The sequence below is a fragment of the Schistosoma haematobium genome, chromosome ZW (genome assembly GCF_000699445.3).
Source record: "Schistosoma haematobium chromosome ZW, whole genome shotgun sequence".
NCBI lineage: Eukaryota > Metazoa > Platyhelminthes > Trematoda > Strigeidida > Schistosomatidae > Schistosoma > Schistosoma haematobium.
Window position 1 is genome coordinate 78,793,566 of NC_067195.1, and position 27,974 is coordinate 78,821,539.

The 27,974-nt window shown below is 34.6% G+C and overlaps 2 protein-coding genes across 6 annotated transcripts in view; one reads left to right on the forward strand and one right to left on the reverse strand.

Annotated features, from left to right (window-relative positions):
• The window catches only part of FER1L6_1 (Dysferlin, limb girdle muscular dystrophy 2B (Autosomal recessive)), a 117,815-nt gene extending 94,355 nt beyond the window's left edge, over positions 1–23,460 (forward strand). The window contains exons 35-40 of the mRNA XM_051212384.1: positions 382–650; positions 2,568–2,680; positions 5,270–5,457; positions 9,814–9,983; positions 11,090–11,190; positions 16,653–23,460. Of these exons, the coding sequence (XP_051072566.1) occupies positions 382–650; positions 2,568–2,680; positions 5,270–5,457; positions 9,814–9,983; positions 11,090–11,190; positions 16,653–16,833 (1,022 nt within the window). The 3' untranslated portion in view covers positions 16,834–23,460. The remainder of the gene's footprint in view (positions 1–381; positions 651–2,567; positions 2,681–5,269; positions 5,458–9,813; positions 9,984–11,089; positions 11,191–16,652) is intronic.
• NPC2_1 (Phosphatidylglycerol/phosphatidylinositol transfer protein) lies at positions 19,129–26,658 on the reverse strand. 5 transcript variants are annotated; one of them, XM_051212387.1, is made up of 5 exons: positions 26,571–26,658; positions 24,880–24,987; positions 23,483–23,658; positions 19,340–19,424; positions 19,129–19,304 (listed from the first exon to the last, which is right to left on the reverse strand). In XM_051212387.1, the coding sequence occupies exons 1-4, from the start codon at positions 26,638–26,640 to the stop codon at positions 19,341–19,343; spliced, it is 438 nt and encodes a 145-aa protein (XP_051072569.1). In that variant the 5' UTR covers positions 26,641–26,658; the 3' UTR covers positions 19,129–19,304; position 19,340. The 5 variants fall into 5 exon arrangements, with proteins under 5 accessions (XP_051072569.1, XP_051072570.1, XP_051072573.1 ...); XM_051212388.1 differs by having other exon boundaries at positions 19,340–19,439; positions 23,483–23,661; XM_051212391.1 differs by having other exon boundaries at positions 19,134–19,304; positions 23,483–23,661.
• Between the last annotated feature and the right edge of the window lie 1,316 nt (positions 26,659–27,974).

Genomic DNA, 27,974 nt, shown 5'->3' on the forward strand with positions numbered 1-27,974 from the left:
TGGATTGGTGCATGCTGTATTATATCGGAGAATCTTACTTTTCCCTTTGTTTATATTGAGACCTACTGCTGCTGAGGCTGCTGCTACACTGGTCGTTTTCTCCTGCATTTGTTGTTGAATAACTAGACAGAAATTTTGTTAAGTTTCATGTATGGATTAATCTTTTTCTTAATGCAGTTGAAGAACACTTAAATTATATCTGTCTATTTAACTTTATTTATAAAAGAATCCAACTACTGCGTATCATTTAGACTAACGATTTATTTTTTTCATTTTACTAAAAACATTACGTAATTTAATAGTTTGCAACTAGAGTGTACTCTATACTACTTATCACCTTTGATAATTCTCTAATTAAGTCTATTTTCTTGAATTTTATAGGTATAACAGTTAAATCAGTAGAACCATTGGCCTTAGAAGCATTACATAATTGGTCATTGATTACAAACAAAGATGTGAAATTAGTTAGTGAACATGTGGAAACACGTTCTTTAAAACATCCCGATAATCCAGGTTTAATTCAAGGTCGACTACAAATGTGGATTGATATGTTTGAAAGAGAAGTTGCTGTTCCACCACCGGCTATAAATATTTCACCACGTGTACCAGCTGGATATGAATTACGTGTTATTGTGTGGAATACAGCTGATGTAAATTATTTTATATTAGTTAATTAAACTAAGATAATCTTTATTAATATCGTTTTAAATAGTTACACTGATGTTTAATGACAACATGGCCTATGACTATAGTAGCATGTTTCGTAATGAAATGATTTAGAGTATAGCACATTTATTGGTAATAAACACTCTGACATCATGTCCAGTATCGAAAAGTTACGATAGATAGAGACTATGGATGAGATGAATTGATTATTTCATTGTTTTTTTCTCATATATGTAGATGTAAATAAAACAGACATAAATGAACATAAACAAAGTTTCATGGTGGTGGAGAAGATTTGTAGCTCAGTTGGGTGATTTTGATGGAGTTTTGTTCTCTGAGCTGGATGGTTTGTTCGTGGAGCTTTCATCATTATTCTGATTGATTAACTAATCAGGATCGAGGTCTACAGGACAAGGTGTGAGCCATATGTGGAGAAATTGGAACACTTCACTTCTACCTGAAGTTTGTGCTGATGATGTCGTTCAGAAGCTCGACGACCAAACCATCCAGCTCAGAGAATAAAATTCCATCAAAAAGTTTCATAGTTTACTTCATGAAATGACCTTAGACAGCCATTGGAAACTATCACTAAACAGCCGTTCCGTTCTAATATTAGACACCACCCATTCACGGAGTCACCGGGGATTCAAATCCAGGGCATCCAGGTCTCACTGCGAGTGCTTAACCTCCAAACTATTGAGCCTTCACTCAATAGTCCACAGGTGTAACTTCAAGCAGCTTGAGATATTTCAAAACTTCATCCCAATACCTTAAATGGGTAAATGAGTGATGCCTGATAAACTTTAAGCACATAATTATTATTAGTGCCATATGTTTATGGAGACAGGTGAGTTTCGTAGTTTACAACGTTTGCCACGAATTACCGCTATTTTAATGCTCATTTTTTTTAGGTTTTGAACTACTTGTTATGTTGTAACATCGATTCAAATTTCAGTTCAATTTAAGATGGATTGTATTATCTCATTGTTGATATTTGAACTGGAAGTAGATGAGTCTTGTGCAGATTGCCTCGATATATCCATTTTTGAATCCAGATACATCCAGCTGACAAGTCCCGAATAGGATGAAACGCATATCCTAGTTCCCACTGCTAACCACATTTCATATATTATGCCTGTTGAAATTGTTTTGCTACACTTACTATTGTTGTATTTGTCATGTTAATATCGATTTGTACCTTCCACTTATTGTGGTATAATAATTACTGTACGGTTTGCAACGATTACTGTATTTCATCGTTTGTATTATAGACTGATTTGATTGTTTGAGGTTCGACATTAACACTATTAGATGCCGGCTCAGTGGTCCAGTAGGTTAAGCGTTCGCGCGCGAGACTGAAGGCCCTGGGTTCAAAGGACGCGAGCGGAATCGTGGATGGGCACTGCTGAGGAGTCTCACAGTAGGACAAAACGGTCGTCCAGTGCTTTCAGGTTTTCAATGGTGGTCTACCACCCATCAGTTCATGATTTCAATCAAAGACTGACTTTAGTAAGATAATAACTAAAAACGAAGAAACACACTGAATAGCCATTTCATCCTAGTATGGAGCTCATCAACAATACTTACTGATGACCGCATCTGAGATCGGACTCGGGACTTTAAGGTCTCTCTTCTAGCGCCTCATATTTAAATCACTGAATCAAGATGATTAGTTATACAACTTTTCATTATTATCATAAATTAATAAATTGACTTGATTGCTTTATATTGTTGTCATATTATCCATAGAAATACTTCTAAATGTAAGCCTGATGAAAATTCAATTAAAAACAATATTTCTCATTTGTGTGTTCATCTCATATTCTCTAAGTTAAGAATGGAATTTTTCCTCAAATTTTATTGCATCTTTGCTTTGGTTTTTTTTTCTTCAAAACTTCCAGGTAAAACTTACTGACACTTCATTATTCTCTTCTGAAAGAAGTTCTGATATTTATGTTAAAGGATGGGTAAAAGGTGTTGGAATTGATGATCAAAAAACTGATGTTCATTATAGGTTAGTGGAATATTTATAGATAGTTGAGTATTCTTATGTTGCCTGTATCACTACTTGGTACTTGGGGTTTTTACATTCTCGATATGTTAAGAGACTTCAATTCTCTAAACAGTCAAACTCAGAAAAATACCAGAGGTACAATGTTGGTGATTATAAATTCTTTTATGATTTCATTTCATAACTCAGTGAGACTATAATTTATAGACGACTTTTGAGCGACACTAAAATAATCTTGAGAGTGGACATTAACTGATTAGGACTAAATGAGAGTTAAAAATTAAATTTAGGATTTACACCACGAACTGACATCAAATATAATGCCAAAACTCTATTTAGCTAAATGTATGAATGAATTTCGCGCCAAAATTCACGACTCGTTATCTTATATCTGATTGGTTCGTTCATAAATTATAATTTCGTCCATAACTCCATCTGTACAAGTAAAATATGAACTAAGATCATTATATCTGACATTTCAGCATAAACGTTTGTGACAATCTTTGATTGAAAAGTATGTTAGACATTTATAGTTGATTGTCAGTATCTGAAGAAATTACCAAAGATAGTGAACTTAAAGAAAGCTTCAAGTTTAGAGTACACAAAGCTAACATGGAAGAACAGTTTGATAAGTGCCCTATTGATGAAAATGTAAGATTATGACCTTCTGTGTTCGATTGAGCTACACTATTCACTCACCTCCTATACTCTTGCTCAACTAGTAACTCAAGAGAAAGGACTCATAATTGATTAGAATGAAAAACTGAACGAATAATGTACAGGAATCACAGCTATTCACACATTTATTCACTTGTAACTGGTTAACTTATATATGGTCTGTGACCATGACTAAATGTATAATCGATTTTCTTAAATGATCTACCACCTTGTTTATGATATCTCACCTACCATTTGACCTTGAGGCCGGATATGAGGTGTTTAGCTTTTACACATACATATGATATGTTTAGAATCTTTCAGCCTATCATACAAAAATTGATTGGCGAAATGGTAACAGAGACAGTTTTGTATATTTTACGGTTACTTTACTTTATGATTTGATTGGAACTAATATTGTTATATGTTGTGAGACAGTTGGACTTTAGACTTAAATATATAAACATATTTAGATTCTTGTGAGAAATAATACTCCCCGTAGGTCAGTAACCGACCTTAGAATATTAAACAGTGAATTAAATATTCAACCAAGAGATATCATTTAAATGGTTAAGATCATGAGTCAGCTGGATCCAGACCACGATGGGAAACCTGGAAGCAGTGGACGGCCGTTTCGTCCTAGTGTGGGACTCCTCAGCAGTGCGCATCCACGACCTCGCCCCTGCGAGATTCGAACCCAGGACCTAATGGTTTCGCGCGCGAGCATTTAACATATCATTTACATTAGAATACTCTATTATCAACACTAAGGACTAGACAGCATGATACCCGTTACTACTACGTAACCTAATATTATTATATGTTATTTTTAGCTTATTTAATTCAAATTATTATTATGAACTAAAATTAGTTATATGACTATTGACGAGTGAGAAGTGATGTAAAACTATTTCACTCCCATTTTACACGTTTTTGGCCAGACTATAATTTATGGACAATCCAATCAGATATAAGGTAACAGGTCTTGGATTTTGATGTGAAATTCATTCATCCAATTGACTAAATAGCCGCTTGACATTTCAGCTGATGTCAGTTCGTGATAAAAACCCTAAATCTAATTTTCTTAACCCTAATTATCAACTGTAAATTATAATTCTAATCCATCGCACTGGTTTATAACTCTCATTTAATTCTCGTTACTGGGTGAACATTCTCAAGGTCAAAGATAGCCCGTAAACTAGTCTAACCGCTTTTTTGGTAAATAAAACGATTTAAAAACATAACTAGCATTATTATTGTTATTAGTGATGACGATGATGATACTATTGTGTAATTATCATTATGTAAATGTCATTCGAAGAAATAAATATATAGTACGAATTTTCAAAGTTGAATTCACTAGTCAATCTAAGTTAGACCACCATTGAGAACCTGGAAACAAAAGAAAGCCGTTTCTCCCTAGTATGGGACTTCTCAGCAGTGGGCACCCATGATCTTACACGCGGGACAAGCAAATTCAATTCTGAAAATACTACAATCTCCACAGACTCCCATACTCAAATAGTACGGAATAAAATAATACCACTGTTGTTTTTTTCTTCAGAACTTTAAAATTACCTCAATTCGATCCTAAGTAACATCTGTGACTACCAAACCATGACGAAATGACTATCAAACGCTTCCTGTTTTTCAATGGTTTCTCAATGATTTCATTTAGTAAATAAAACCATTGTAAATTTTAAGTTTACAATCAACCGTGTAAGTATAATTCTTAAGAGCATCAGTACCGTTTATGTCAGAATATGTTTAAAGGATATGGATGAATCAATTTCAGCCTACATTTTAATTCACTCCTAACACATGCCTTTTCAAAAATCAAGGCATAAATCTGCTATATATTGTTTGACAGTTGATTCCTTCAAAAACTCAACTACAAATCTTCTATTCATTTCTTATCATCAACTTTGATTTTAGATCATTATCTGGTGAAGGAAATTTCAATTGGCGTTTTATATTTCCATTTGATTATATTAAAGCAGAAGATAGAATAATTTATCCAATTAAAGGAACATTCGATATTGAACCACATATGATTAAAGCTAATTGTGAATTGACATTACAAGTATGGGATGCTGATATTATTACAAGAGATAATTTTATTGGTAAGTTATTTCACAATGGATTTAATTTCATTTGCATTAGATCAAGTTTTGTAATGATAAAAGTATATTGGTAATCTAATGTAGTAAGAATCAGTAGTATGTACTACATATACGTTTGAAAACATGATTTTCAGGTGTTCTGACTTGCATATTACTTTTAAGCCAATAAGTGGAAACTCATGGTTTCACATCACCATTTACGGTTTATTTAGGAAATAATGAAATTCGCATCAAATGTTATCATTGAGTTTCTGTCTCATATTCAACTTAGTATGTTTTGTCCGCCTGGAGTCCCTCCGAGGGCTACTGTCGGTCCCAAGCCCTGATAAAGGAGGAGGGTTGGGCATGGGGATAGCGACCCCATCCCGTAGAAAACTAACTCGCTAAAAAAAAAAACGCTAAGCAAGTAATATTTTGTTCGACAAGGCCTTCAGCAGAAAGTTTAAGATATTCATATCAAATTTTGTCACTAGTAAAGACAATTTTATGGGAATGTTCTATGACGAATTATAAACTCAGATAAATTGTATACCAGTTCATTCAACGATCATTTTTACCTCAATTAAGCGTGGACCATTCAAACCGTCTGACATCGAGGGTAATATTTTTATATGTTAGAGTTTCCTGCCGATCGAGTCCATTTTGATATATAGTTATACATGGCAATGAATGAAATCTTATACTTATCACTTATTAAAACACTGTAAATATTAAATTCACCTGGTGTTGTTTTACTTGTATCTTCCCATTTAGAACTGCAACTGATCAGTCTCTTATTAGCATACATGCATCCTGTGCAGATTGCCTCGATATAGACTTAAGTCACAAGCTTTTTAATGGCTAGCAGTGGAATCCAGGACGCGCGTTTCGTCTTATTTGGGTGTCGTCAGCTAGATGTACCAGCATACCAGAGTTGACGTTCACCCCGGGACTCGAATCCAGTACCGTTCGGTTTAAACGCCATCGCATTATCCACATAGCTACTGAGTTCTGATAGCCACCTTCTTGTGCAATTGTAAATATTTCTGATTTATGGAGTACTGTAATCCATTATACATGACAGGATGCTTCATAATTCCTCATATTTATTTTGATAGAAGTACAAAGATCCAGAGGATTCATTTGATAGATATAAAAGTTTTTGAAGAATTTCAACAATGAAATACTGGACAAACTTTTCCGTTCGGATATAACTACTGTCGGGAAACTAACTTTAACTTTAAAACCCTTAAAAAAAGGGGAAGCATTCAATAACTTTTCATTTTATTTAGAGACATTTCAGTAGCTTACTCTCATAAAAGCTTAAACTCAAGACCATCATAATTTCATAGTGACTATAACGTCTATGAGCTAATAAGTCAATGTTTTATGACAAACTTCAACTAATTTAGATCATTCATGAACACGACTCAAGAGTTCCAAACTATTTAATTGTTGGTATTGAAAAGAACTATCATTATTCACTTCACAATGCTTATTCTGTTATGTCATATCAAGTATGTAGAACAGTTATTGGTTAACTTAATGAACAAACAACGTCATCATTTTGTTCAGACAATTAAAGACACTATCAAAATGGGTTTTGTGGAGATTTTAGAAATTTCACTGGTTGAAATCATGAGTCAATTGAAGCTAAACCACCATGGAAAACCTGGAAGTACTGGACGGCCGTTTCGTCCTAGTATGGGACTCCTCAGCAGTGCGCATCCACGATCCCGCCCCCCGCAAGATTCGAACCCAGAACCTATCAGTCTCGCGCCAGGCACTAGAATCTTTTCTCAATGAGTTCATTTTAGAAGATTATATCATTTACTCAATCTGAAAGATCGTATTTACAGTTAATTTACAAATAAAATAATCCATTGAAAGATAGAAGAGACATTACATCATATTATGTGTCAAGGAAAGTTACGTAATATAGAAGAGAATCGAAGAGAGATAATAAGATGAAATCAAATGTGAGGTGATCAATTGTTCACTTGACAAGTATGAGAAAGGTTAACATTCAATTAAAAACGTGAAAGTGATAATGACAAATAATTAACATTAAGAAGATTGAAAACATCAGGAAGATGTATTAAAATCAAATTACCGTTTATGAAAATTAACTGATAGGGTCATGGATGAATGATCGGAAGCATATATCTGCTTTGTATATACCGTTCAAGTTTAAAAAGATGGATTGTTAGGGCCCCATTTTACATTCATATAATTAAAAAGTATTGTCATATATACCGGTTCAGTGGTCTAGAGGTTAATCGTTCGTGCGCGAAACCGAAGGTCCTGAATTTGAGTCTTGTATGCTGGATTGTGGACGTTCACTACCGATAACTCATGTGCTAGGACGAAACGGCCATCCAGTGCTGCATGTTTTCAATGGTGATCTAACTTAGATCGATTCATGATTTCAGTGAAAATTAGACAATATCCACACCCATATATTAAATATTATTAAATAATTTAGTTTCTAGTGGTTTGGATTATTTGTTTGTTAATATTTTGACTAAGGTTTGATCAGCCTTGGTTGGTATATTTGCATCATATGCCGATTTCCAACCGAGAATGATCATCATTCAAAATATCAACAACGAGACAATCCAAATCATTGCAAATTAAATCAAAATTCATAGTCTTTGCACAACTGAGCATTTATGTGGATTTAATACTTGAATGAATGAAGTGTTAGTGTTTGTAGCGAACGGTACTGGTTTCGGATCTCAGTGTGAATATCAACTCTGGTATGCAGGTATATCCAGATGACGAGTATTATGTAGGACGAAATGCGTGTCCTAGATTCCACCTATTCTGTATTGTTGAATATTTTTAAATAACTAATTATTGGAGGTGGATATTCTTAAAACAAAATAGAAGAGTAATAAAGTGAACAATGGAAATGAAAGTGAATATAATATAATTGATAGGAAATAATTTCAAACAAGGAGATATCTAGCTAGAATAAATTGTAGAGACGTGAAAATTAGATATCAATAAATGATTTCAATACCATGGAGCACAATACAAGTACCTATATTGACTGTCTACAGTATCTGAATGAAGCAAGAACAAATGTTGATGTAGAATAGGGTGAATTCATAATATTTCGAGGTTTCTCGTCAGCTGCTTACAACCACTGATATGTAATAGAATTTTACATTGAGATAAGAAATAGTATGGAATAATTGATATAAGTGAATGTGAAAGATTGGAATGACCAAGTTATACAATAATAACTATATATATGTAAGAAGAGGTCAGAGGTTAATTGGTGTTAGAATTAAGGAAACAATTCAGGATGGGTGGTGTAGTGGTTGAGTGGGATTCACAAATTGTGTGATAATTTTAGAGGTAGTGAAGGATTCATTGAATTAAAACAATGATAAGATAGGTTATGTAATAATTGAATAGAGTTTGAAAAGTTAACATGAATTAAGAGGGTAAGTGGGCGGAAATGTGTGGATGAAAAGTTGGTTTAAGAATTCGGTAATGGGGGGGGGAATATAACACAAAATGAATATTTTAAAAATAAATAAATAAAATAAAAATGGATTACCAGGGTAATAATAAGTTTACTACTGTCTCTTTTTGAATACATAAATCCGGTTTAAGTTTTTCTTATCGCGACCGCTTCAGTAAAAAAGGAGAGCAGTCGTATTTCTTTGTTTGCTGATAATTCTAAAAGCGTGCGGAATATCGATGGTATGCCCGGTGTCAAGTAAATGACAGGCTATTGTACTGTTGAGAGCCCTAGTTCCTCGCAGCATCAAGTTTTTTGGAACATGCTCAGAAATGCGAACATGTACTCTTCTCTCAGTTCTCACAATGTATGTGCTATGGCACGTACATATGAATTGGTAAATGCAGTTGGAACTACAGTATGTTTATTGAGTTCGATGATGTACCAATAATGTGCTTGTAAAGAATGAGATTATCCTATGAAATCATTATATACGATTTTGAAGCAAAACCCTTGCTAGTTGGTGTTTAGGTTTGAGGTTAGAATTTAGATTTTAGGTCTATGGTCAGTGTCAAGGTTAGAAGTTAGAAATAAGATAAATTTATGTGAATAAAGTTAATGGATTATATGGGTACGATTGAAAACTTCTTTTAAACAGAAGACGATCTGTAGTCATACGAGTGGAAATTTCACTGAAGTCTGTCCTTATTTTTAATTCAATAACGAGATACAGAATAATCTGTGTAAATCTATCACGTAAAAGCAAATAATTCATAAACCTAGAACTATCATAAATAATAACAGTTACGATAAATATAACCTTGATTTAAAGTTATGAACACCTAAAGATTAAATCGTTTAAGTGACTTCTTTCAAAAGATTTTTTGGTATTCTTTCACTAGGATCACTGACAATGCGTCTTTCATCCTTGCCACGATGTGCGAAAACTGCAAAAAGTTGTGGGTTACATCAATTAGAACCAGATTGTCCAAGATTTTCAATGTTTAAGAATAGAACTGCACGTGGTTGGTGGCCAGTTACTGATGAAGAAGATGAAGAAATTGTCGTTCAAGTAAGTGATTAGAATTTGTGTTTTGATTTATTCCTTAAGTTGCCACGTTTAGTAGGGTTGTATAAAGGAAATTTTGAATTTGTATAACAGTTTCTATCCCATATCAATTTACCAACGAGCTAGTTAGTTGACTTGTCTAATCTATAACTTAAAACAAGTACAAGGTACGATATTAAATAAGGAAAAATTATAAGTGCCTGAGCACCACTTAGACCTATTTTAAACTATACTACCTAAGATCTTCAATTACAGATAACGAACATTTCTCAGAATTAAATCAAGATGTTAGCACCTATTAGGACGGTTGAAAATAATAGTTAGTGACATCAATTTTTACGTTTTTTTCTTCTTTTATATGAGAGATTTTGATCCTGTAGGGATGGGAGATGTTTAGAATAGTTTGAATACGGAAAAATCTACACTTTTCCTTGAAAACATTAAAATCATGCATTTTTAAATTAAAACAAAATTCTTATAAGCAAAGATGGATAATGACTAGCAGTGGAACCCAGGACGCTCGTTTCGTCCTATTTGGGACTCGTCAGCTGGATGTACCTGTATCCCTTTAGACATTCGTCTTCTATTAATAAATCACTGAAATACGTTCATTGTTTACCTGAAACAATAGTTTGCCACTCATCTTAATACACCTGATAATCTCAACAACATACCTTTTTGATAAAACAGTTTGTTTGCAAGGGTTTGAGTTTCTCTGTTATTAATGTTAAGGACTGAAACTGACCACCCTCTACTGGTTTATATTCATCCTTAGAGGATTGTCTCGGTATAGTTAGTCATCCAGTCATAAGTTCTAGTTGAAGTTAGATAGTGCTTAAAAGTAGAATCTAGGATGCGCAGTTCGTCATACTGGGGACTCGTCAGCTGGATCCACCTGCATCTAAGTGTTTATATTCATGCTGAGACTTTAACCTATTGCTTTTTACTTTGAACATTAATATGTTATCTAAATAGCTACCGAGTCCAAGTAGCCACCAGCTTCTACAACGAGTATGGGTTTTATCTGTAAATCTTACTTTCCGGTTGTCGATATTGCTGGTACCGTTTTAATCAAACACCTTTCAATTTTTCCCAATGTATTACTTTAGGGTAAAGTTGAATGTCAGTTGGAAATGTTGAATAGTGCTGAAGCCGAAAGTAATCCTGCTGGCTTAGGCCGTGAAGAACCAAATGGACTGCCAAAACCAGAGTATGTTGAGTAATTTATTACAATTGTTTGCTGGCTTTCAATTGTCTATTGTCATTATTCTGGATATATGTTTGTGTACGTGTGTGCAAGCCTTATCTATGATTTTTTGATCAGTGATTAAGACTGGCTCACTTTCCTGATTAAGTTACAACAATAAGCAAATGAACAAAATGAAACTATGTCGAATGATTATTGACAAAGCTATTTATCAACTTGTAAATACTTATCTACGTCATGTTAGTCTAGTCCTTTACTACTGATTGAATTCTATCTACCAATTTCTAGTGAGTTGATGGTTGGAGGTAGTGGTCAGGAAATCTTGGATCTAGGCTTCATGCTAGTTGGTACTCGTCTGCAACGCATGTAATATATCACCCATTGAAAAAGTGATTTATCGTGACCCAGTTGTCTATTATATAACGACATTATTGTTTCCCAGGCAGTAAACATTAGGTTTGATTCCTAATGAGTATATTTTTCTTGGTACTGGTATAGAATTTATCCGGTAACGGTTTAGAGGTTGATTGATTGAAGATGAAGAAAAATGACAAATAAAAAATGATAAGTAGTCCTATGTATGGAAGCCTACAAGGTTTATGACAATAAATATAGATAAAACGTTTTCTTCATTTACCTTTAATCGTTAATTATGTTACTTAACACCACCAAGATGTAGGTTTTCCGATCTCTTCAACCATCTCCTGATATCATCCATTTTTCAATCATCTTAACTGGTGAATAATGTAGCATTTTGCTGAAACTATAATGTAACTTTCTGTGTTATCTATCTACTTCGTTCGATACTTTATTTCAATGTAGGTAGTGACAGAGATTTCATAGCATATTTTGATTGTCTACACACTAGGTATATCTTGACAACAAAATCTAAGGTCTGACTTTCTAATCTATAGTACCGTTATATACAACTAGCTATTTTAAGCCAAATGAAAATGGATTCAATTTAATGGTATTTTGATTCGCATTAACTAGTTCATAAGCACTTATAAAATGTTAATTGAATCGAAGGTATTTAACAAAAAACCCCAAACCTAGATTTCATGCTAGTTGACACTTATCAAGATGGTATTTGTACAATCTTTAAGGAGTTGATCTTTAAAATCGGGTTCATTGCCCCCAAATGCGATGGTATGGCCGAGAGTGGGCTGGGTCCGTCCTCCCTCTCGAAATGCTCTCACACGGCCACGCGTATACAGCCTCTGCCAGGGAAGTCCTACTTACTGCCTTCTCGTGGCGGGGGTGTTGTCTACGAAATCGAGAAGACGAAAAGCGAATGTCCGGCGCTTTAACCGGATCTCAAACCAATGGTGCGCATGGGCTCCAGTATCCTGCGGGAACAAATGGCGTATGAACCAATCGTTGGTCACCGGCTACCATGGGACTGCACCTCCTCACGATGCCCCACTTCCTTGTGGGTTAGACCTTTAGGTCAAAGGCTCGGGTGTGGCCTCCTAAGAAAACCACCTGCTTCGGTCTGGGCACCCGGGCAGTGTCACAGCCCACACACAAATATGGTGCGGCGCACATATATTTGGTGCCCTCTTGTACCAATATCTATGTGTTCAAATAAATAAATAAATAAAATAAGCAAACTCATTATAGTATTTAAAGAGATTATAAATTGTAGACGACTTTTGGTGGAGTTTTGTTGTCTGAACTGGATGGTTTGGTCGTGGAGCTTTCATCGTTCTTCTGAACGACATCATCAGCACAAACTTCAGAAAAACTGGAGGCCGTTTTACTCTAGTATGAGACTCCTCAGCAGTGCGCATCCACGATCCCAACCCATGAGATCCGAACACAGGAACTGTCGGTCTCGCACACCAACGCTTAACCTCTACACGGAATCCATCAGTGTTAATATCTAACTTCAACCAATCCACGAAATTGCGTCACCCTCCACCATTGTCTTCAGTCAATTTAATCCAGATTTTTTGGTGTTCGCGCACGAGACCGATTGGTCCTGGGTTCGAATCTTATGAAGTGAGATCGTGAATGTACACTACTGAGGAGTCCTATACTAGGATGAAACGGTCGTCTGGTGCTTCCAACTTTTCCATGGTGATCTAGTTTCGATTGACTCATGAATTCAACTATTAAAATTCAATTAATCAGTAGATTGAATTGATCATTGAATTCGCCTTATGTAAAATTTAAAAATGATCGATCATTCAAAACAACTTCATACATAATTTAATTATCATGCACTAAACTTTCATTATATAATTCCAATCATCTCTATAATGAAGTGATGTATCTAACATAAAAATCTGTCTCTAACACATGTGTATACATGTATGACTTCATGATGTATTATTCATGCTATACAAATACTAATTTTAGTTAATATCAATCCATCTAAGTTAAATTTTTAAGTCACAAACAATTAAATGCACAACTATACACATTTGATTTGATGATTATATTACATTAAATATAGTTGCTGGTCTGCTGATTTATTAATGTATATGTATTACCATGGTAACATAAATAATTACCAATGTAAGTTATTTTAAATTATACAAATAATGATTACTATTATTATTAGGTTGATGGATGTTTTACAACGGTGGATCAATGTTTCATACAAATTTATTAGCATGTAGAAATTGTATTTTCAGTCTTATGGCAATTGATAGTCAATGTGGGATTAAAATCGACGTTAATCAATATCTTAGTTAGAGACGATATCGCTATATGTTCCAGTTGTAAATGACTATTTATATGATGGAAATGTTTACACAGACTGATTACTGAGTGGTAGACAATATCATATATTTAACGTAAGGATTTATCGAGATTTTTGGATTTTATGGTTTATGTAGCTAATCGACCTTAGTTAGACTGCCACTGGAAACCAAGGAGGATTGGATAATGGCCTTATATTGGTATAAGGCTATTCAGCAGTGTGCATTCGCAAACCTACTAAAGACTGATCCCAGGACTATCAGACCTAGAGACGAAAGCTACTTCTTTAAATCACTGAGTTAGGATCCAATACCACACTCGAATCTCACTAGTTACGACTTGTCAAAAAAACTCCGGCAATTTGTGAGTACATGATTAATTTTAGCATATGAATTTGTGAAGAATATTGAATCTTATAGTTTAAATAACAAACTTATCTTCAGTGACCTGCTCATCGATATGAACTGTATGAGAGTTCTACACCGAGAAAAAGCAGCTGTTCAGGGTTCCCCGATTTTCAGTGGCTATCTAACTACTCTGAAGAAGTGGCTTACATAAATTGACAAAACCTTAGAAATACATTTTTCTACTTATTGGGACGTCACAAAAATATATTTATCATCAGCTAATGTCAATGCGTAATGTAAACTGTAAGATTTATATCACTTCCAACATTAAGTGAATTATACGGATAGAACTTTGAAGAAATATGTTTATTTATAATTGAGCATTGGAATTAGTCACATGAAGTCAAAAATGTTGATAATAAATCTTTTAAATATTAAAATACAATTACCAACCCTAACCTGGAAGCACTGGATGAACTCCACAGGTGTGAGTATTTGTAGTAAGCTCATTCAACTACTGTATTATTTATCTGCTCACTGTAATATAGGCACTTAACCCACTATGTAATTTTCTGAGTGAGTCTGATTGAGCAAGTGGTTGCACATCAATCTTTAATCTATTCTCCCATTGGTTGTAACACACAGACAATCAATAATTTATCCACAACCAATTAACACTCATAAATATATGAATTTTTAACACACACACAAACACATACTCACTTGGTTTCCCTGTGTGCTTGCTTCTTGTACGCTTGCGGATTTTACCAATCTTTAACAATAAACTATCTCTATAAACTGGTGTTCGGGCTTTTGAATAATCTCGAGTAAATCCATAATTCTACTAGGAGATTTAGCCTGAATTAAATACTCAGTTAACGGGATACTATTTATTGGAGTCAGATATAGGAGAAATTAGCCTCTACATATTCACGATCCTGTTAATCAAAGCATATGAAATACTTATACTGGTCTAGCCAATCAGTATGACTCAACCAATCTAAAACTTTTCATACAACTTTGATTTTTCTCTCTCGCTTGTAAATCCCATCACGAACGACTAGTCGTTTAAAATCACTGAAAATCAAATACTTTTGGTGAATCATCTTCAATAATGAAACCCCATTGTTATTTAATAAACTACATCGAATCATTGATGCTTATAGCTGACCGTCTAGTAGGCACCACGATCTTAATAGTTTAAGAAGCACACATCTAGATCGTTCAATCAATATACATAGGATTCGTCGACCAAAAATAACAAATATACCAGACGACTAAATTGCTTAACATAGTAACTGATGTCGCTTCCTATTGTTCATACTCGACACTAACTTCTAGTCTGAGCCATGTTGGGAGGTGCAGACTACTTGGTTGGGGTCCGCGTGACTATCGTAACCAATGGTAAGATACTCTTGGTGACATGGCTCAAAATCGATCACAATGGCGTCGGTGTATACACTCTCTGTCTTCCCTTAAACTAAGAGATTAAAATCGCTTCATATCTTTCTTTCTACGAACTAATTCTTTCTTCCTGTACTATGTACTTATATGCAATCTTTCTTTTATGTATCACCACAACTTAATTAACTACTTTCATGAATCCGGTGTCCATCTTGTTGTGTTAATGAGGTACGGCAACTTGGACCGATGCATATATGTGCCTGGTCCTACGTTGTAGCTGACTGACTGACTCATACTCTAACTACAAAAATACACAATATTTGACAAGTGAAAAAATTTCATATCGAATATTTTCGAATTTTTTTTAAAAACTTGTTACCATATTGATGACAAGATGTTGATCATTTTAATTGTACCCATGCAAACAATAGTGATAGGGATAATAGCCCTATTTGTTTCACGAAATCGTCTATCTTTTAAGTTCTAGTTTATTGCCAAATTTATGACACCCACAATTGAATTATAGAATGATGCATGTGAATTTTTTTTTCAAAATATTATAAACCGGTTTAATTATCTAACTACTTCTGAATAGAGTAAACTATTCTGATTAAATTAATTAATTTTCGAATATAATTAATAGTACCTCTACCACTACGGGATTCGAATCGACAACTGCATTTCTGTGCTAATTTGGTATAGCAACTCAAACTGATGTACGTACGTACGAAGTTCTACGTTGTTACTGACTGACTGATATGGAATTTCATCTTAGTGGTTTAAAAATTAAGCGTCTATACGTGAGACTAAAGGTTATGGGTTTGAACTCTTGTGGGATTGTGAATGCGTAATGGTAAATAGTCTTGTACTAAACTGGAACAGTTTTTTCTAGTATTTTCTAGTTTTCAGTGTATTCATAATTTAAGTCTGATCATGGTATTCAATTTGTATTGATTTTGACAAAATTAAATAATAATCATTGTTTTCATTTTATTTTATATATAGTCGACCAGATGCATCATTTATGAAATTCCTTGGACCATTGAATACTCTTCGTTACTTAGTCAAATATCGTTTAAAGTGGATATTGATCAAAATCTTTGTCATATTCTTGGTTTGTTTAATTGTCTTCTTATTTCTATACAGTTTCCCTGGTGCTATTGTTCAAAAAATGGTTAATGGTTAATTACACACACATACACACTTACAGACATACACAGATACATATATACAATATAATTCAGTTGGAAATAAATTACTTCGTAACTCACTGATTGATTTTCCCTTATTTAGGTATTATTGATTTATTTCTTAACTGAGACAAACAATACACAAACATTATACAGTAAATGATTATAATAGGCATGTATAAAATATAACGTTGATTTAGATGACATCTGAGTGATGCATATTTACAGTTCATATAACGAATGACAATGACTATGAACTGTAGTGATAGATGAATGAATCAATGTTATTTTAAACATTTTATTTAAATACAAATATTGTATAATTAAAATTTAATGTTTATTATCACTTAGTTACGCCTCTTACCCTCTAATAGGAGAGAAAAGGCCGACCACTAGCATTTTCCAGACAACTCTGTCCTTGATAATCCTTTCCAGTTGCTATTCATTCTTTCCATATCCGCTTAGAATTCCCAACGTAATGTGTTCTTACTTATTCCTCTTCTCAGTTTCCATTCATGATTCCAAGTTAGTGAATACTTCGTGATGCAGTTTGATGGTGTCAACAATGTATCTCTTATCCACCTTCCAGAGTCTTTTCCTAATTTCCTCTTCAATTGGAAGCCGGTCTGTCCTCTCACACAGTGGGTTGTCGCTGATAGTATCAGGTCAGTCAACATTGAGTATATTGTGTAGATAATCATTTATAAATACTTGTACATCTTTGATGATGGTTTTGGTGGCTTTCCAAGTTTCAGCTCAGTACAGTAGAACTATCTTGTCTTGCCAACCCTCGCCTTCACGTCTGCATAGGATGCTTCTTGTTCATCAATGATGCTGCTGTCCAGAGATCTGGAACATCCCACATCTCCCAGAGTTTCTCCATCAAGTGTGATTGAGTTGATGTTCTCCGTGTTGTATTTGAGGATCTTGGCTCTTGCCTTATGTATGTTGAGGCTTAGTGATGCAGAGGCCGCTGCTACACTAGTTGTCATCACCTGCATATCTTGGTGTGTGTGTGTGTGATAGAAGAGCTAGGTGATCTGCGAGGTTCAAATAGTTTAGTTGCATCTAACTTGTTCATTGTATTGCCGTAGGAAACAACTTCGCTAAAAAAAATACGCTAACCAGAATAGACTCATGATTTCAACCTGTAAAAATCTCCACAAAACCCATTCTGATAAAACAATATTAATCCATTATTTATGTATTAATAATAGAAAGATTTTTAACAGTTGAATTCATGAGTCAATGAAAGCTAGACAACCATGGAAAAAATGGAGGCCGTTTTATTCTAGTATGAGACTCCTCAGCAGTGCGCATCCACGATCCCAACCCATGAGATCCGAACACAGGAACTGTCGGTCTCGCACACCAACGCTTAACCTCTACACGGAATCCATCAGTGTTAATATCTAACTTCAACCAATCCACGAAATTGCCCCACTGTTGTGGATGCGGAGGAATAGACCAATAATTATCATGTTAAGTCCAATGGTGTCCTTGGACTTTAAATGGACATTTCCTATTGGTCGATATCTGTTCACTTGTTGAATATTGTACAAAATGTTGTTTTCTATTTTATGGTACGATGTGGTATGCTTGATTGGTATATAAACAGAGTATGTTTGAAGTATAATGATTCATATCTCAGGTTGTGACTTGTGTTCTGGACTCAACTGACTGGGCTAGACAGGGAAGCGAGACCAATCGAGACTCTAGGCCGTCCGTACGTGTTTACGTGTCACTGTAATCGATCGATAAGTACGCTGCTCTATAATTTTCCAGTCAAGGACACAACAATTAGCACAGGGTAAAAATCGACCGCAACTTAAAGCCATAACACCCACCCTCCACCATTGTCTTCAGTCAGTTACTATCTCACAACAGACCTGGTTAAATTCCACTCGTCACGGCTTATTACTAAATCTCAAGGAAATACCTTTTCGAGACAGTCACTAGTGAGCATATGATGATTATTGTCAGAAAGGGGTCTTATGGAGATTGTAGTAATTTACTAGTTGAATTTATGAGTTAATTGAAGCCAGAGGTTTGACGTTCGCGCGTGAGACCGATTGGTCCTGGGTTCGAATATCACGAAGCGAGTTCATGAACGTGCACTGCTGAGGAGTCCCATACTAGGATGAAACGACCTTCTGGTGCTTCCAGATTTTCCATGTTGGTCTAGCTTCAGTTGACTCAATAATTCAACTACTAAATTACTACAATCTCCACTAAACCCTTCTCTGATCAGAAAGATTTTTACTAATCAATCAAACAAAATGCATCAAAGATGAAATCAGTAAGAAATAGTTATTATTGTCTGTCTTTTTTCATTAAAAATAAACAAACAATGAATTGTCCTGATAGATAAGAATGAAAAATAAGTCTTCAGAAGTTTATGATTGTCCCTCTTTTCTCATTGTCATAATTTATTGCAAAATAAGATAAATGGTTTGTTATACACTAACTAAACTAATGAATGAATTACATTATACATTGTACTTTATATAAGTTGAACAGGGAATTCAACGCAAACTATATCTTCATTTGAACTATCTTGTAATTCCCATCTGATGGTTAAAGATATCTGAAAAGAGGAAAACTTAAGATTAAGAAATCATTAAATTGCTGTCTATTAGCTGATATCATTAGAAATGCAAACTATGTTTTTACTAGGTACGAACAAAGCAACGAAGCTGTAAATTCGGATACCTAATAAGTTTATAGTACCACTGCTCGTGTTTTAATCAAATATATGACTGAATTCTATACAATTAATCCCCTTTATGGATTCATATAAGAGGAAAATGACAATTTCGTGGTTTCTCATTAGCTGATTGTACTGTGGTGTACGTTACTTATGCTGACAGATATAAGTAGTACTTAACGGCAATTGGAATTGGAATGCTTGCCAGAATAATGTTGAATTGAAAAGAACAGGGAGGGAAACATAGTGTAACTGAAATAATAACAGAATTGGAAGAATCATGAAATATGTAAAGGACAGTTAAAGCAAAGTTAACAGTTATGGTCTATAACGCAGTTTAACCTTGGTGTGACCCGTCTTTATTGAATTATCAATATTGAAAGTATATTTCTTTTATAAGCGTGACTATTTCACATTATTTAATTTGTTTTACCCCTTTCTCACTGTTCGGTTGTATGTTCGTTGTGCTGATAGCGTAGTGGTAAATAAATCTCCAAAATCAATAGCTCTGTAAGTCTTCGACATTGGATGCTGACCACATTAGTTTTAACAGGCTCACCTAGCTGAAGGAGCTCAGTCATGTATCCGCACCAGATCACCGTGCTCAACATCCCCTGTGATCGCTAGCCAGATTAGATCAGTTGATTCTCGATATACTGATAGCCTATCAAGTATATCTTCGAACCTCCTCTCTTCTATCTTTTGATTTCACTTGGTGGGTCAGTCAGTCAATCGGCTACAACGTAGGACCAGGCACATATATGCATCAGTCCAAGTTGTCATACCTCATTAACACAACAAGATGGACACCGGATTCATAAAAGTAGTTAATTCACTTGTAGTAATATATAAAAGAAAGATTGCAATAAGGATATAGTACAGAAAGAAAGAATTAGTTCGTAGAAAGAAAGATATGAAGCGATTTTAATCTCTTAGTTTAAGGGAAGACAGAGAGTGTATACACCGACGCCATTGTGATCGATTTTGAGCCATGTCACCAAGAGTATCTTACCATTGGTTACGATAGTCACGCGGACCCCAACCAAGTAGTCTGCATCTACCAACATGGCTCAGATTAGAAGTTAGTGACTTCAAGCACTGGTTTGGCCGCTTCTAACTTTCTTCCAACCATCTCCAACACCGGTTAGCATTGCACGACGTGGTAATCGGTGTTCAGGCATACGTAACACGTGGCCCAACCATCTCAGTCAATGAAGATTCACAACCTCATCAACTGATTTACCATCATTCCCTAAACCCTGCGTCTAACCTCACTATTACTTACCCGGTGATCCCAACAGACGCCAGCAATATTTCTAAGGCATCTATGGTCAAATACTAGTAGCTTACGAGTATCTTCTACTCTTAATGGCCATGTTTCGCTGCCGTAAATTAAAACACTTGGTGGGTACGATTCATATTAGGTGTTAATGGTTAAAGCGTTGTCAAAACTCCAAATACCTGTGGCATCCTCGATAGTATAAAGGCTGTATTTCTGTAGCATATCGAGTTTCCAAAGACTGAGTTTCACCTATTTTAGTATAGTTACGCAAAGACTAGTCCAATAGTTTTGAGGAATTTATAGCAACTCATATGCAATTGAGTTTGTTCATATTTAATTCGATCAAGTCATTTTGTTAACTTATTAACGAACTGAGTCATCTGTACAACAATAACTTATCTATATCATTGTATCTTCATTATTGTTGCGAATGTATGAACATGTATGGTTGAGCATTGCTATCGCCTACGCATCTATTCACACTGCCAGCCTTACTACTAACCGCTTAATTGGTTCGATGATTCATACATCTCACTATGTATATATATGTCCATGTTACTCATGTTCATTGCTCTCTCTCGCTTAATTGTACTCGCTCACTCGTACTTATATTCGCTGACTCACTCGCTTGCCTTTCGGCACAGCTCTTTCATGCTTGTTTAACGAATCTGTAATTTTGGATATCTGTGTGTGGCCTTCTGATTAATATACCGTTGGGCAGTTATCTAGTGACGGTTATCAAGACGAACTGTATACGAAGTTTAATGATTATATCGAATACCGACCACCACAAATTGTTCGTATGGCGAACTCTTAACCACAGGGATCCACAGTATTCCCATTTTACGCATCGATTTCCTCCTATCAATAAAAGTTTCTTTAATTAACTTTTGGAGGGTCGATCTCCTACCAGGCTTATCAATTTAGAATACACAAATCCAGTCTCTTCAGACGCCTTGAACAGCAACACTAGCATGTTCGGAATGCGTTCCGTTCCCTATTAATCCAAAATGTTGCTTTAGGATTGGTCTAAGTCAATGCTTGAAATAGTGATAAGAAGTGAAGTAGTTAATTCTCGATCACTTCACTTATATTGTAAGTTTCGTCAGCCTCCGGTGGGTCGGTGTCTGATGAAATGTCGATACAGACTCAGGAAGTCCTGTTGGTGTTTGTTAACTTGGGTCACTTGTGGCGCAGGTGAGATGTCAATCTACCAACCAATGGGCGGGTAAACTGGTCAGAGATCCACTATTTCCTATCTGATAACTATGAAACGTGATCTATAAAAGTAGAGAATATGCGTAGGCTCGAAAGTTTTGGTCGCAGATGTCTTCGAAACATTGTTCACCTTTTATGACATGACCAAGTAAGCAATGTTGAGGTTAGATATAGGGTACTTGCCGGTGTCAAACAGGTAGATGACGTAGTGAATTTCCATCGACTGTTTTGGTTGGGACATGTATCACGCAAGCTTAACCACCACCTACCTCGACGGACACTTCTTGTTAGTGCTGGAGTAGGCAGGAAGAAAGAAACGACTAAACCAAAACGTGGCATCAGTCAGCGAAATCACTGACTATTAGTCTAAACTATGTTGATGGACATAGACTACCTTGTTGGTTAATAACCCCAACTGTAATCACTGGCTAGAGACGTCGGATGACATGGTTCAGAACTATTTACAATGACATAGATGCATTCCACTCCTCATTTTCCTCTCGATCTTGAATTTCAGTATCCTTTCATATATACGTTTCCCCACTCTGTCCTTTTAAACCATATTCCTAAGGTTAAGCCCTTCTTTTTATGATTGCTACTACACTATTTTGATCGCTTGTTATTCTCAGCACATTGTGCCAGTTACGTATGGCAACTTGGGCTAACGCACATTTGTGCCGAGCTATATGTTGACGATGTTTAAGATTTTTCCCTAAAAAGCATACTTGTAAGGGGAATAGTCTGCAAGAGTGATGAGACAAAAAGTTACATACGTAAAATTCGAAGCCAAATTCATATCAGTATATTAACTGGTGTACATACTGTAATGATGCAGAAGTTAAACGTTCTCTACGGATAACTAGCTTCCCTGGAGATTCCGTCTTTTTAAAAAAATTAAGGAAGGTGTGAATAGTTGGCTCTAGAAATACGATACCCTTTATTGGTTTGTGGATTTTAGATACAGGGGGTTTGAAAAGTACAGAGGCGATTATAATAAAATAACTACTAAAATGCACTGTATATGACGGGACTTCAGTAACTGTTCTTTGATATCTATGACCATGCTCGGATCAAAACGATCATCAATACCGATCCAGTTATCCATTTTGCGCTCGTTAAGAATAAACGTCTATCCATGGTGTGGGTAACTGAAATGTGTGATCCATCACTACACTTTAAATCTCTTAAACAAGGTGAAATAGGTGAGACGGTTATCAAAACTATGGTTAAGTGGTTCAAACCCACCATCCCACTGTGTGTAGCTTATAATGTCAGCAAACAAATTCCCCGATAACGCTACATACATTTATCAACCGACAATTTGGTGTATTACAAATGGTGAATCCTTAACTAATTACAATAGGTGTCCGCAGATGAAACACTGTTCTTAAATATGTGCATGTGATGCAAAGTAAACGATAAATTTGATTTAACTTACCGATGGATATGATGTGCTAACATACAAAGAATACGTGTGTGTATAGTTCTCTATAGATGGAATTAGAGGACACACTGGACTGACAAAGTTGCATAATTCTGAGTTGTCAAGTGGAAATGGTACTGGTACATGTGCAATCACTCCATGTACAGAAATATGACCATCTTTTACAGTCTCTTCTGTAATTAAGAGAGAAATAGTAGTATAGTACAAAAGTGGTAAACTTGAATGTTTTTACTTTGGATGTATTCAGATTAGGTAAATTAATAAATTAGCCATTAAAGTGAACTAGTCACAAGTCTGAATTCAAAACATAACATCGTAATGATATAAAATGGATTTATTTATTAATCTGGGAAGTTGATAATTTATATTCTTCATTTGCAACTGCCATAATTGGTTTGAGGACTGTAGTCTTTAAGGTGGAATTGTGATACCTACTTGTCATGTGTTATTCGATTGTTTTACTTATCCATACATTTATTAGATAATACTTGATAGTATTTCACTCATTTTCATATCCTCTAGATGTTCTAAGTATTTGTTACCCAAAGCAGTCATTGAGAATACAAGCGGGGGGAGGTCAATTTGTTATCCGAGTAAAAGTGATTCCGATATGATCCCTGCACTGTGCTGTTACTTATTAAACAAAAAAATGTAAGCTAAGAATGTTGTAAACTTACATATTGTAGTAGGGATCATAAATCTACGTACAAAATTTTTCTCACACTATATCCTACACAAATCTTTCCAGGCATTGTCCACTTTCTCTTCATATTCAGATAATGCAAATTTTGTGAATTTTCTTTCAAGGGATTAGTGATTTATATATGTTCACTGATATGATTGGTAAATGATACAGCTCGACCATATATGTAACATGCATCTATCCCTGAGATGGTCGTGAATAAGAATGACATACATATTTTCATGTATTACAACATGAACACACTTCACAGTGAATAATTTAAACACGACTTTTAAATATGATTGGTCGATTGTTTGATACAGAGCTGTTTTATTGACCTTCGATAACTTTGAAGAAACTAGGACTAGAATGGCCAGTGTAGTATTGGCATTATTGTATTTGTAATCGCTGAAGTTTCATCTTTAAAATCAACTGTTATAATCTACGCTTAAGTTTGCTACAACTCTCCATATAGAGTTTGACATGAGTCGGAATGAACATCCTTTTTTGACTCATACTTTCAGTAGGCTTTCAATAATTTCCGTGCATATAATGTGACCCAAGTTCAGAAATTGATTTATCCATCCAACCAGTTTCAGTTACTAGATAATCATTAGATCTATGTTGTGTACTCTAAAACAACCAACATATTAGTAGTGATACGAAATTGTTGAATGAAAGGCATTAAACATGTAATTAAATAACTTACGGGTACTGAATCCAATTGTAATAGTGGCGTTTCGACCTTTATATAACGCACATGGTATCCTGTCACATGGTGTTACAGTTAGTGAATGTAATTTTCCAACTTTAGATCCTAATACAGAAATATTAAACAATAATGGCGAAATAAACTCAAATAGTCAACAGGTCGACCATCTCTGATAAATTTGAAAGTGATGTTTAATGAAATAACCATTAAAAATTATTTCAGCGTATATGATCTATCCTACTGACTTGCTGTGTTTATGGAATGCTTTAATCCAATCTATATCCCACTAACAGAACGTACAGAGATTTCGAATGATATACACATGTGCCAGGTCCTACATTTTTATGACTGCTAGGAGTAGGCAACCGTCTCATTTTATTTTGAGAATGTAGAGATCACTGATACATACTACAAAGGTCCCTTATTGTATTGTGAAAAAATTCCCTAGTAGCTGTAATGTTATCATAGATTTCTAAAATGATAAAAAGTAATGAAGTCTAGTAATCATCTTACATATTTAACTTTTTAAAATAAAAAATTCAAATCTTTTACCAAGTACAGGTGTGTGTACTCGGGCACAATCTGTAATGTGGGTTTATAATAATACCTGGCTGACTTAACAGAACCTATTGATATTCAAATGACTAGCAATTGAACCTATCAATTCTAACGTCTAATAGGTTAGTTAACATAAAGTATACTTACAAACCAATCAACATAGAGGTGGTTATACGGTCACAGAAGTCAAGTCAGAAGTAGGATTTTCTGTACAAGCTTTTGAAGATCCAACATCGTAATTCTTAATCCAGGGAAAATACCTCGTTCATTTACACTTGTTGTTTTTCGCTGGGTTAGAAAGGGTTAAGTCCTCATGGTCATTCGGTAGTATAATGTAGAAGATAATTTCTCTATATTTGACTCCAATATATAATATCCCGTTAAATTAGTATTTACGCAAGCCAAATCTCCTACTAGTATTATGAATTTACTCGAGATTATTCAAAAGCCAGAACACCAGTTGTAAGGATAGTGTGTTGTTAATAATTGATAAAATCCGCAAGCATGCAGAAAGAAAGCATACAGCAAAAAGTATGTTGAAGAATTCATATATATTTTGAGTGTTGATCGATTGTGGGTAAATTTTTGATTGTCTGTGTTTACAACCAATGAGAGGATAAAGATTGATGCGTTCAATGAGATTCATACATAGTCTTGTATAGTGGGTCAAATGTCCAAATTACAGCAATTAGACAAATAATAAAAATTATTCTATGGGCTTACTGTAATAGTTTATGTCACCGAATCAAAATGTATTAGCACATTGGCGTTTCTAACCAAATTCAATTGTAGGTAAATAGTCTTTAAAAATATTAGTTTGCCCTTAATTCGAATTACAAAATACAATACTAAGTGTGACCACTGTTTTCTCTCTCACTTGAGTGGAGGTCAATTCGTTGGCACTAGAGTACGCACTGAACAATCTTAACATTTTATAGTTGGTACAAATCTGATTACTCTTTATCACAATATATTCTACAGTGTTGGTAGCATTTAAACGAATAAACTAATGTAAGTGATCTAATCATTATTTATAGTTTTCGGCTACACTATATTCTCGTTAAGTGTAAAAGCATTTTTGGGGAAAATTAAAGCTATACTTCTACGGTACAAACCAGTCATACACTTACCACAATCCCTATATGGTTCAGAATGTACAAGGCAAACCAACAACAAGGAAACGAACCACAAAGCAACCATAAGGTATTAGATCCATACATCCAGTCAAATAACGCATTGTTATTTATAGGATTAAACTAGAAGACCAATTTTAAATAAACCAATCAGAAGGCAGAAACGCCTACGGTACTTGAAAACCAATAAGAATACGGTGTATTCCACTTGCGAAAACATAGGTAGGTCAGGTGATGGACTTGGATAAACATGATTGGTTACTGTCATATATTACATATTCAGCTTGTGGTTGGTAAAATTGGTTTGATATGCTGAAATGTGTTAGTCGAACAACTTAGTCGTGCGAAGAATATGACCTGGAAACAAATTATACGACCGAAGCTAAGTAGTTACAAAATGGTCAAGGTGATGTTAACAAAATAGTCACGAACAGAACACTTTTAAACCAAAACGATGACTTAAAGTAAATTAGTCCCTTTGATAACTTTTGATAATGTAATAAGAAGATGAAGATTATCTGAACTATGTGATGATATATTATTGTAATACATTTCGAGCAATCTGATCACACATAGTACACTTGTTAAGAACATTTATATATAAAAATAAAAGGTCAATTAGACTGGAAATGGGGAAAGGGAGGACAAGGTTAATAATAAGAGTAATAATAATAATTTGAACACACTTTGAAACTTAATCATTCTGGATATTAAGTCAATATTACCGGGATAAATAAGAGGTGAGAATTGACAGAAAGATTACGAGTGTGGTAGTAATGGCATGGCTAATAAAAGTAAAATGATAACATTTATATTATTATGATACAAAGTATATGAATAATCTGTCTAAATATATAAATAATGAAGGATAAATAAAAAGTAGATAAGCAACTGTTTTTATTAAATGGGGAGAATTAGATCGTGATTTGGCTTTTGGAGCGAAAGGTTTTAATTCAGAGTCCTATGTAAATATTAACACGAGTTCAGGGACATCCAAATAACCAGTTTCAGATAGGATGAAACACGCAACCTGGATTCTATTACCAAACTACCTAGAAATTAGTATGATTTTCTGTTAAAATTTCTCAGATCAAGAAAGAACAGGGGAATCGCTAGCTTGTTTTGAACAGAAGTTTTGATGAAAATGGCTAAGAAAAATACTGTAAAGCATTTAGTTATGTCCTTATTCATTAAAATGATTTAATTTTTTTCATTTCTGTGATCTATTCTTAGACAAATGTGATTTTCACGTCCCACTTGATCATATTAGTGATAAGTAATGAGAATATACAAAACCAAATAGGTAACTTTGCAATTTTAGTAATTAAATGGGCATGAATTATTTAATAATGAATAATTTATTGTATAGCTGCTCATGATTTTACAACAGACTCAAAGAAA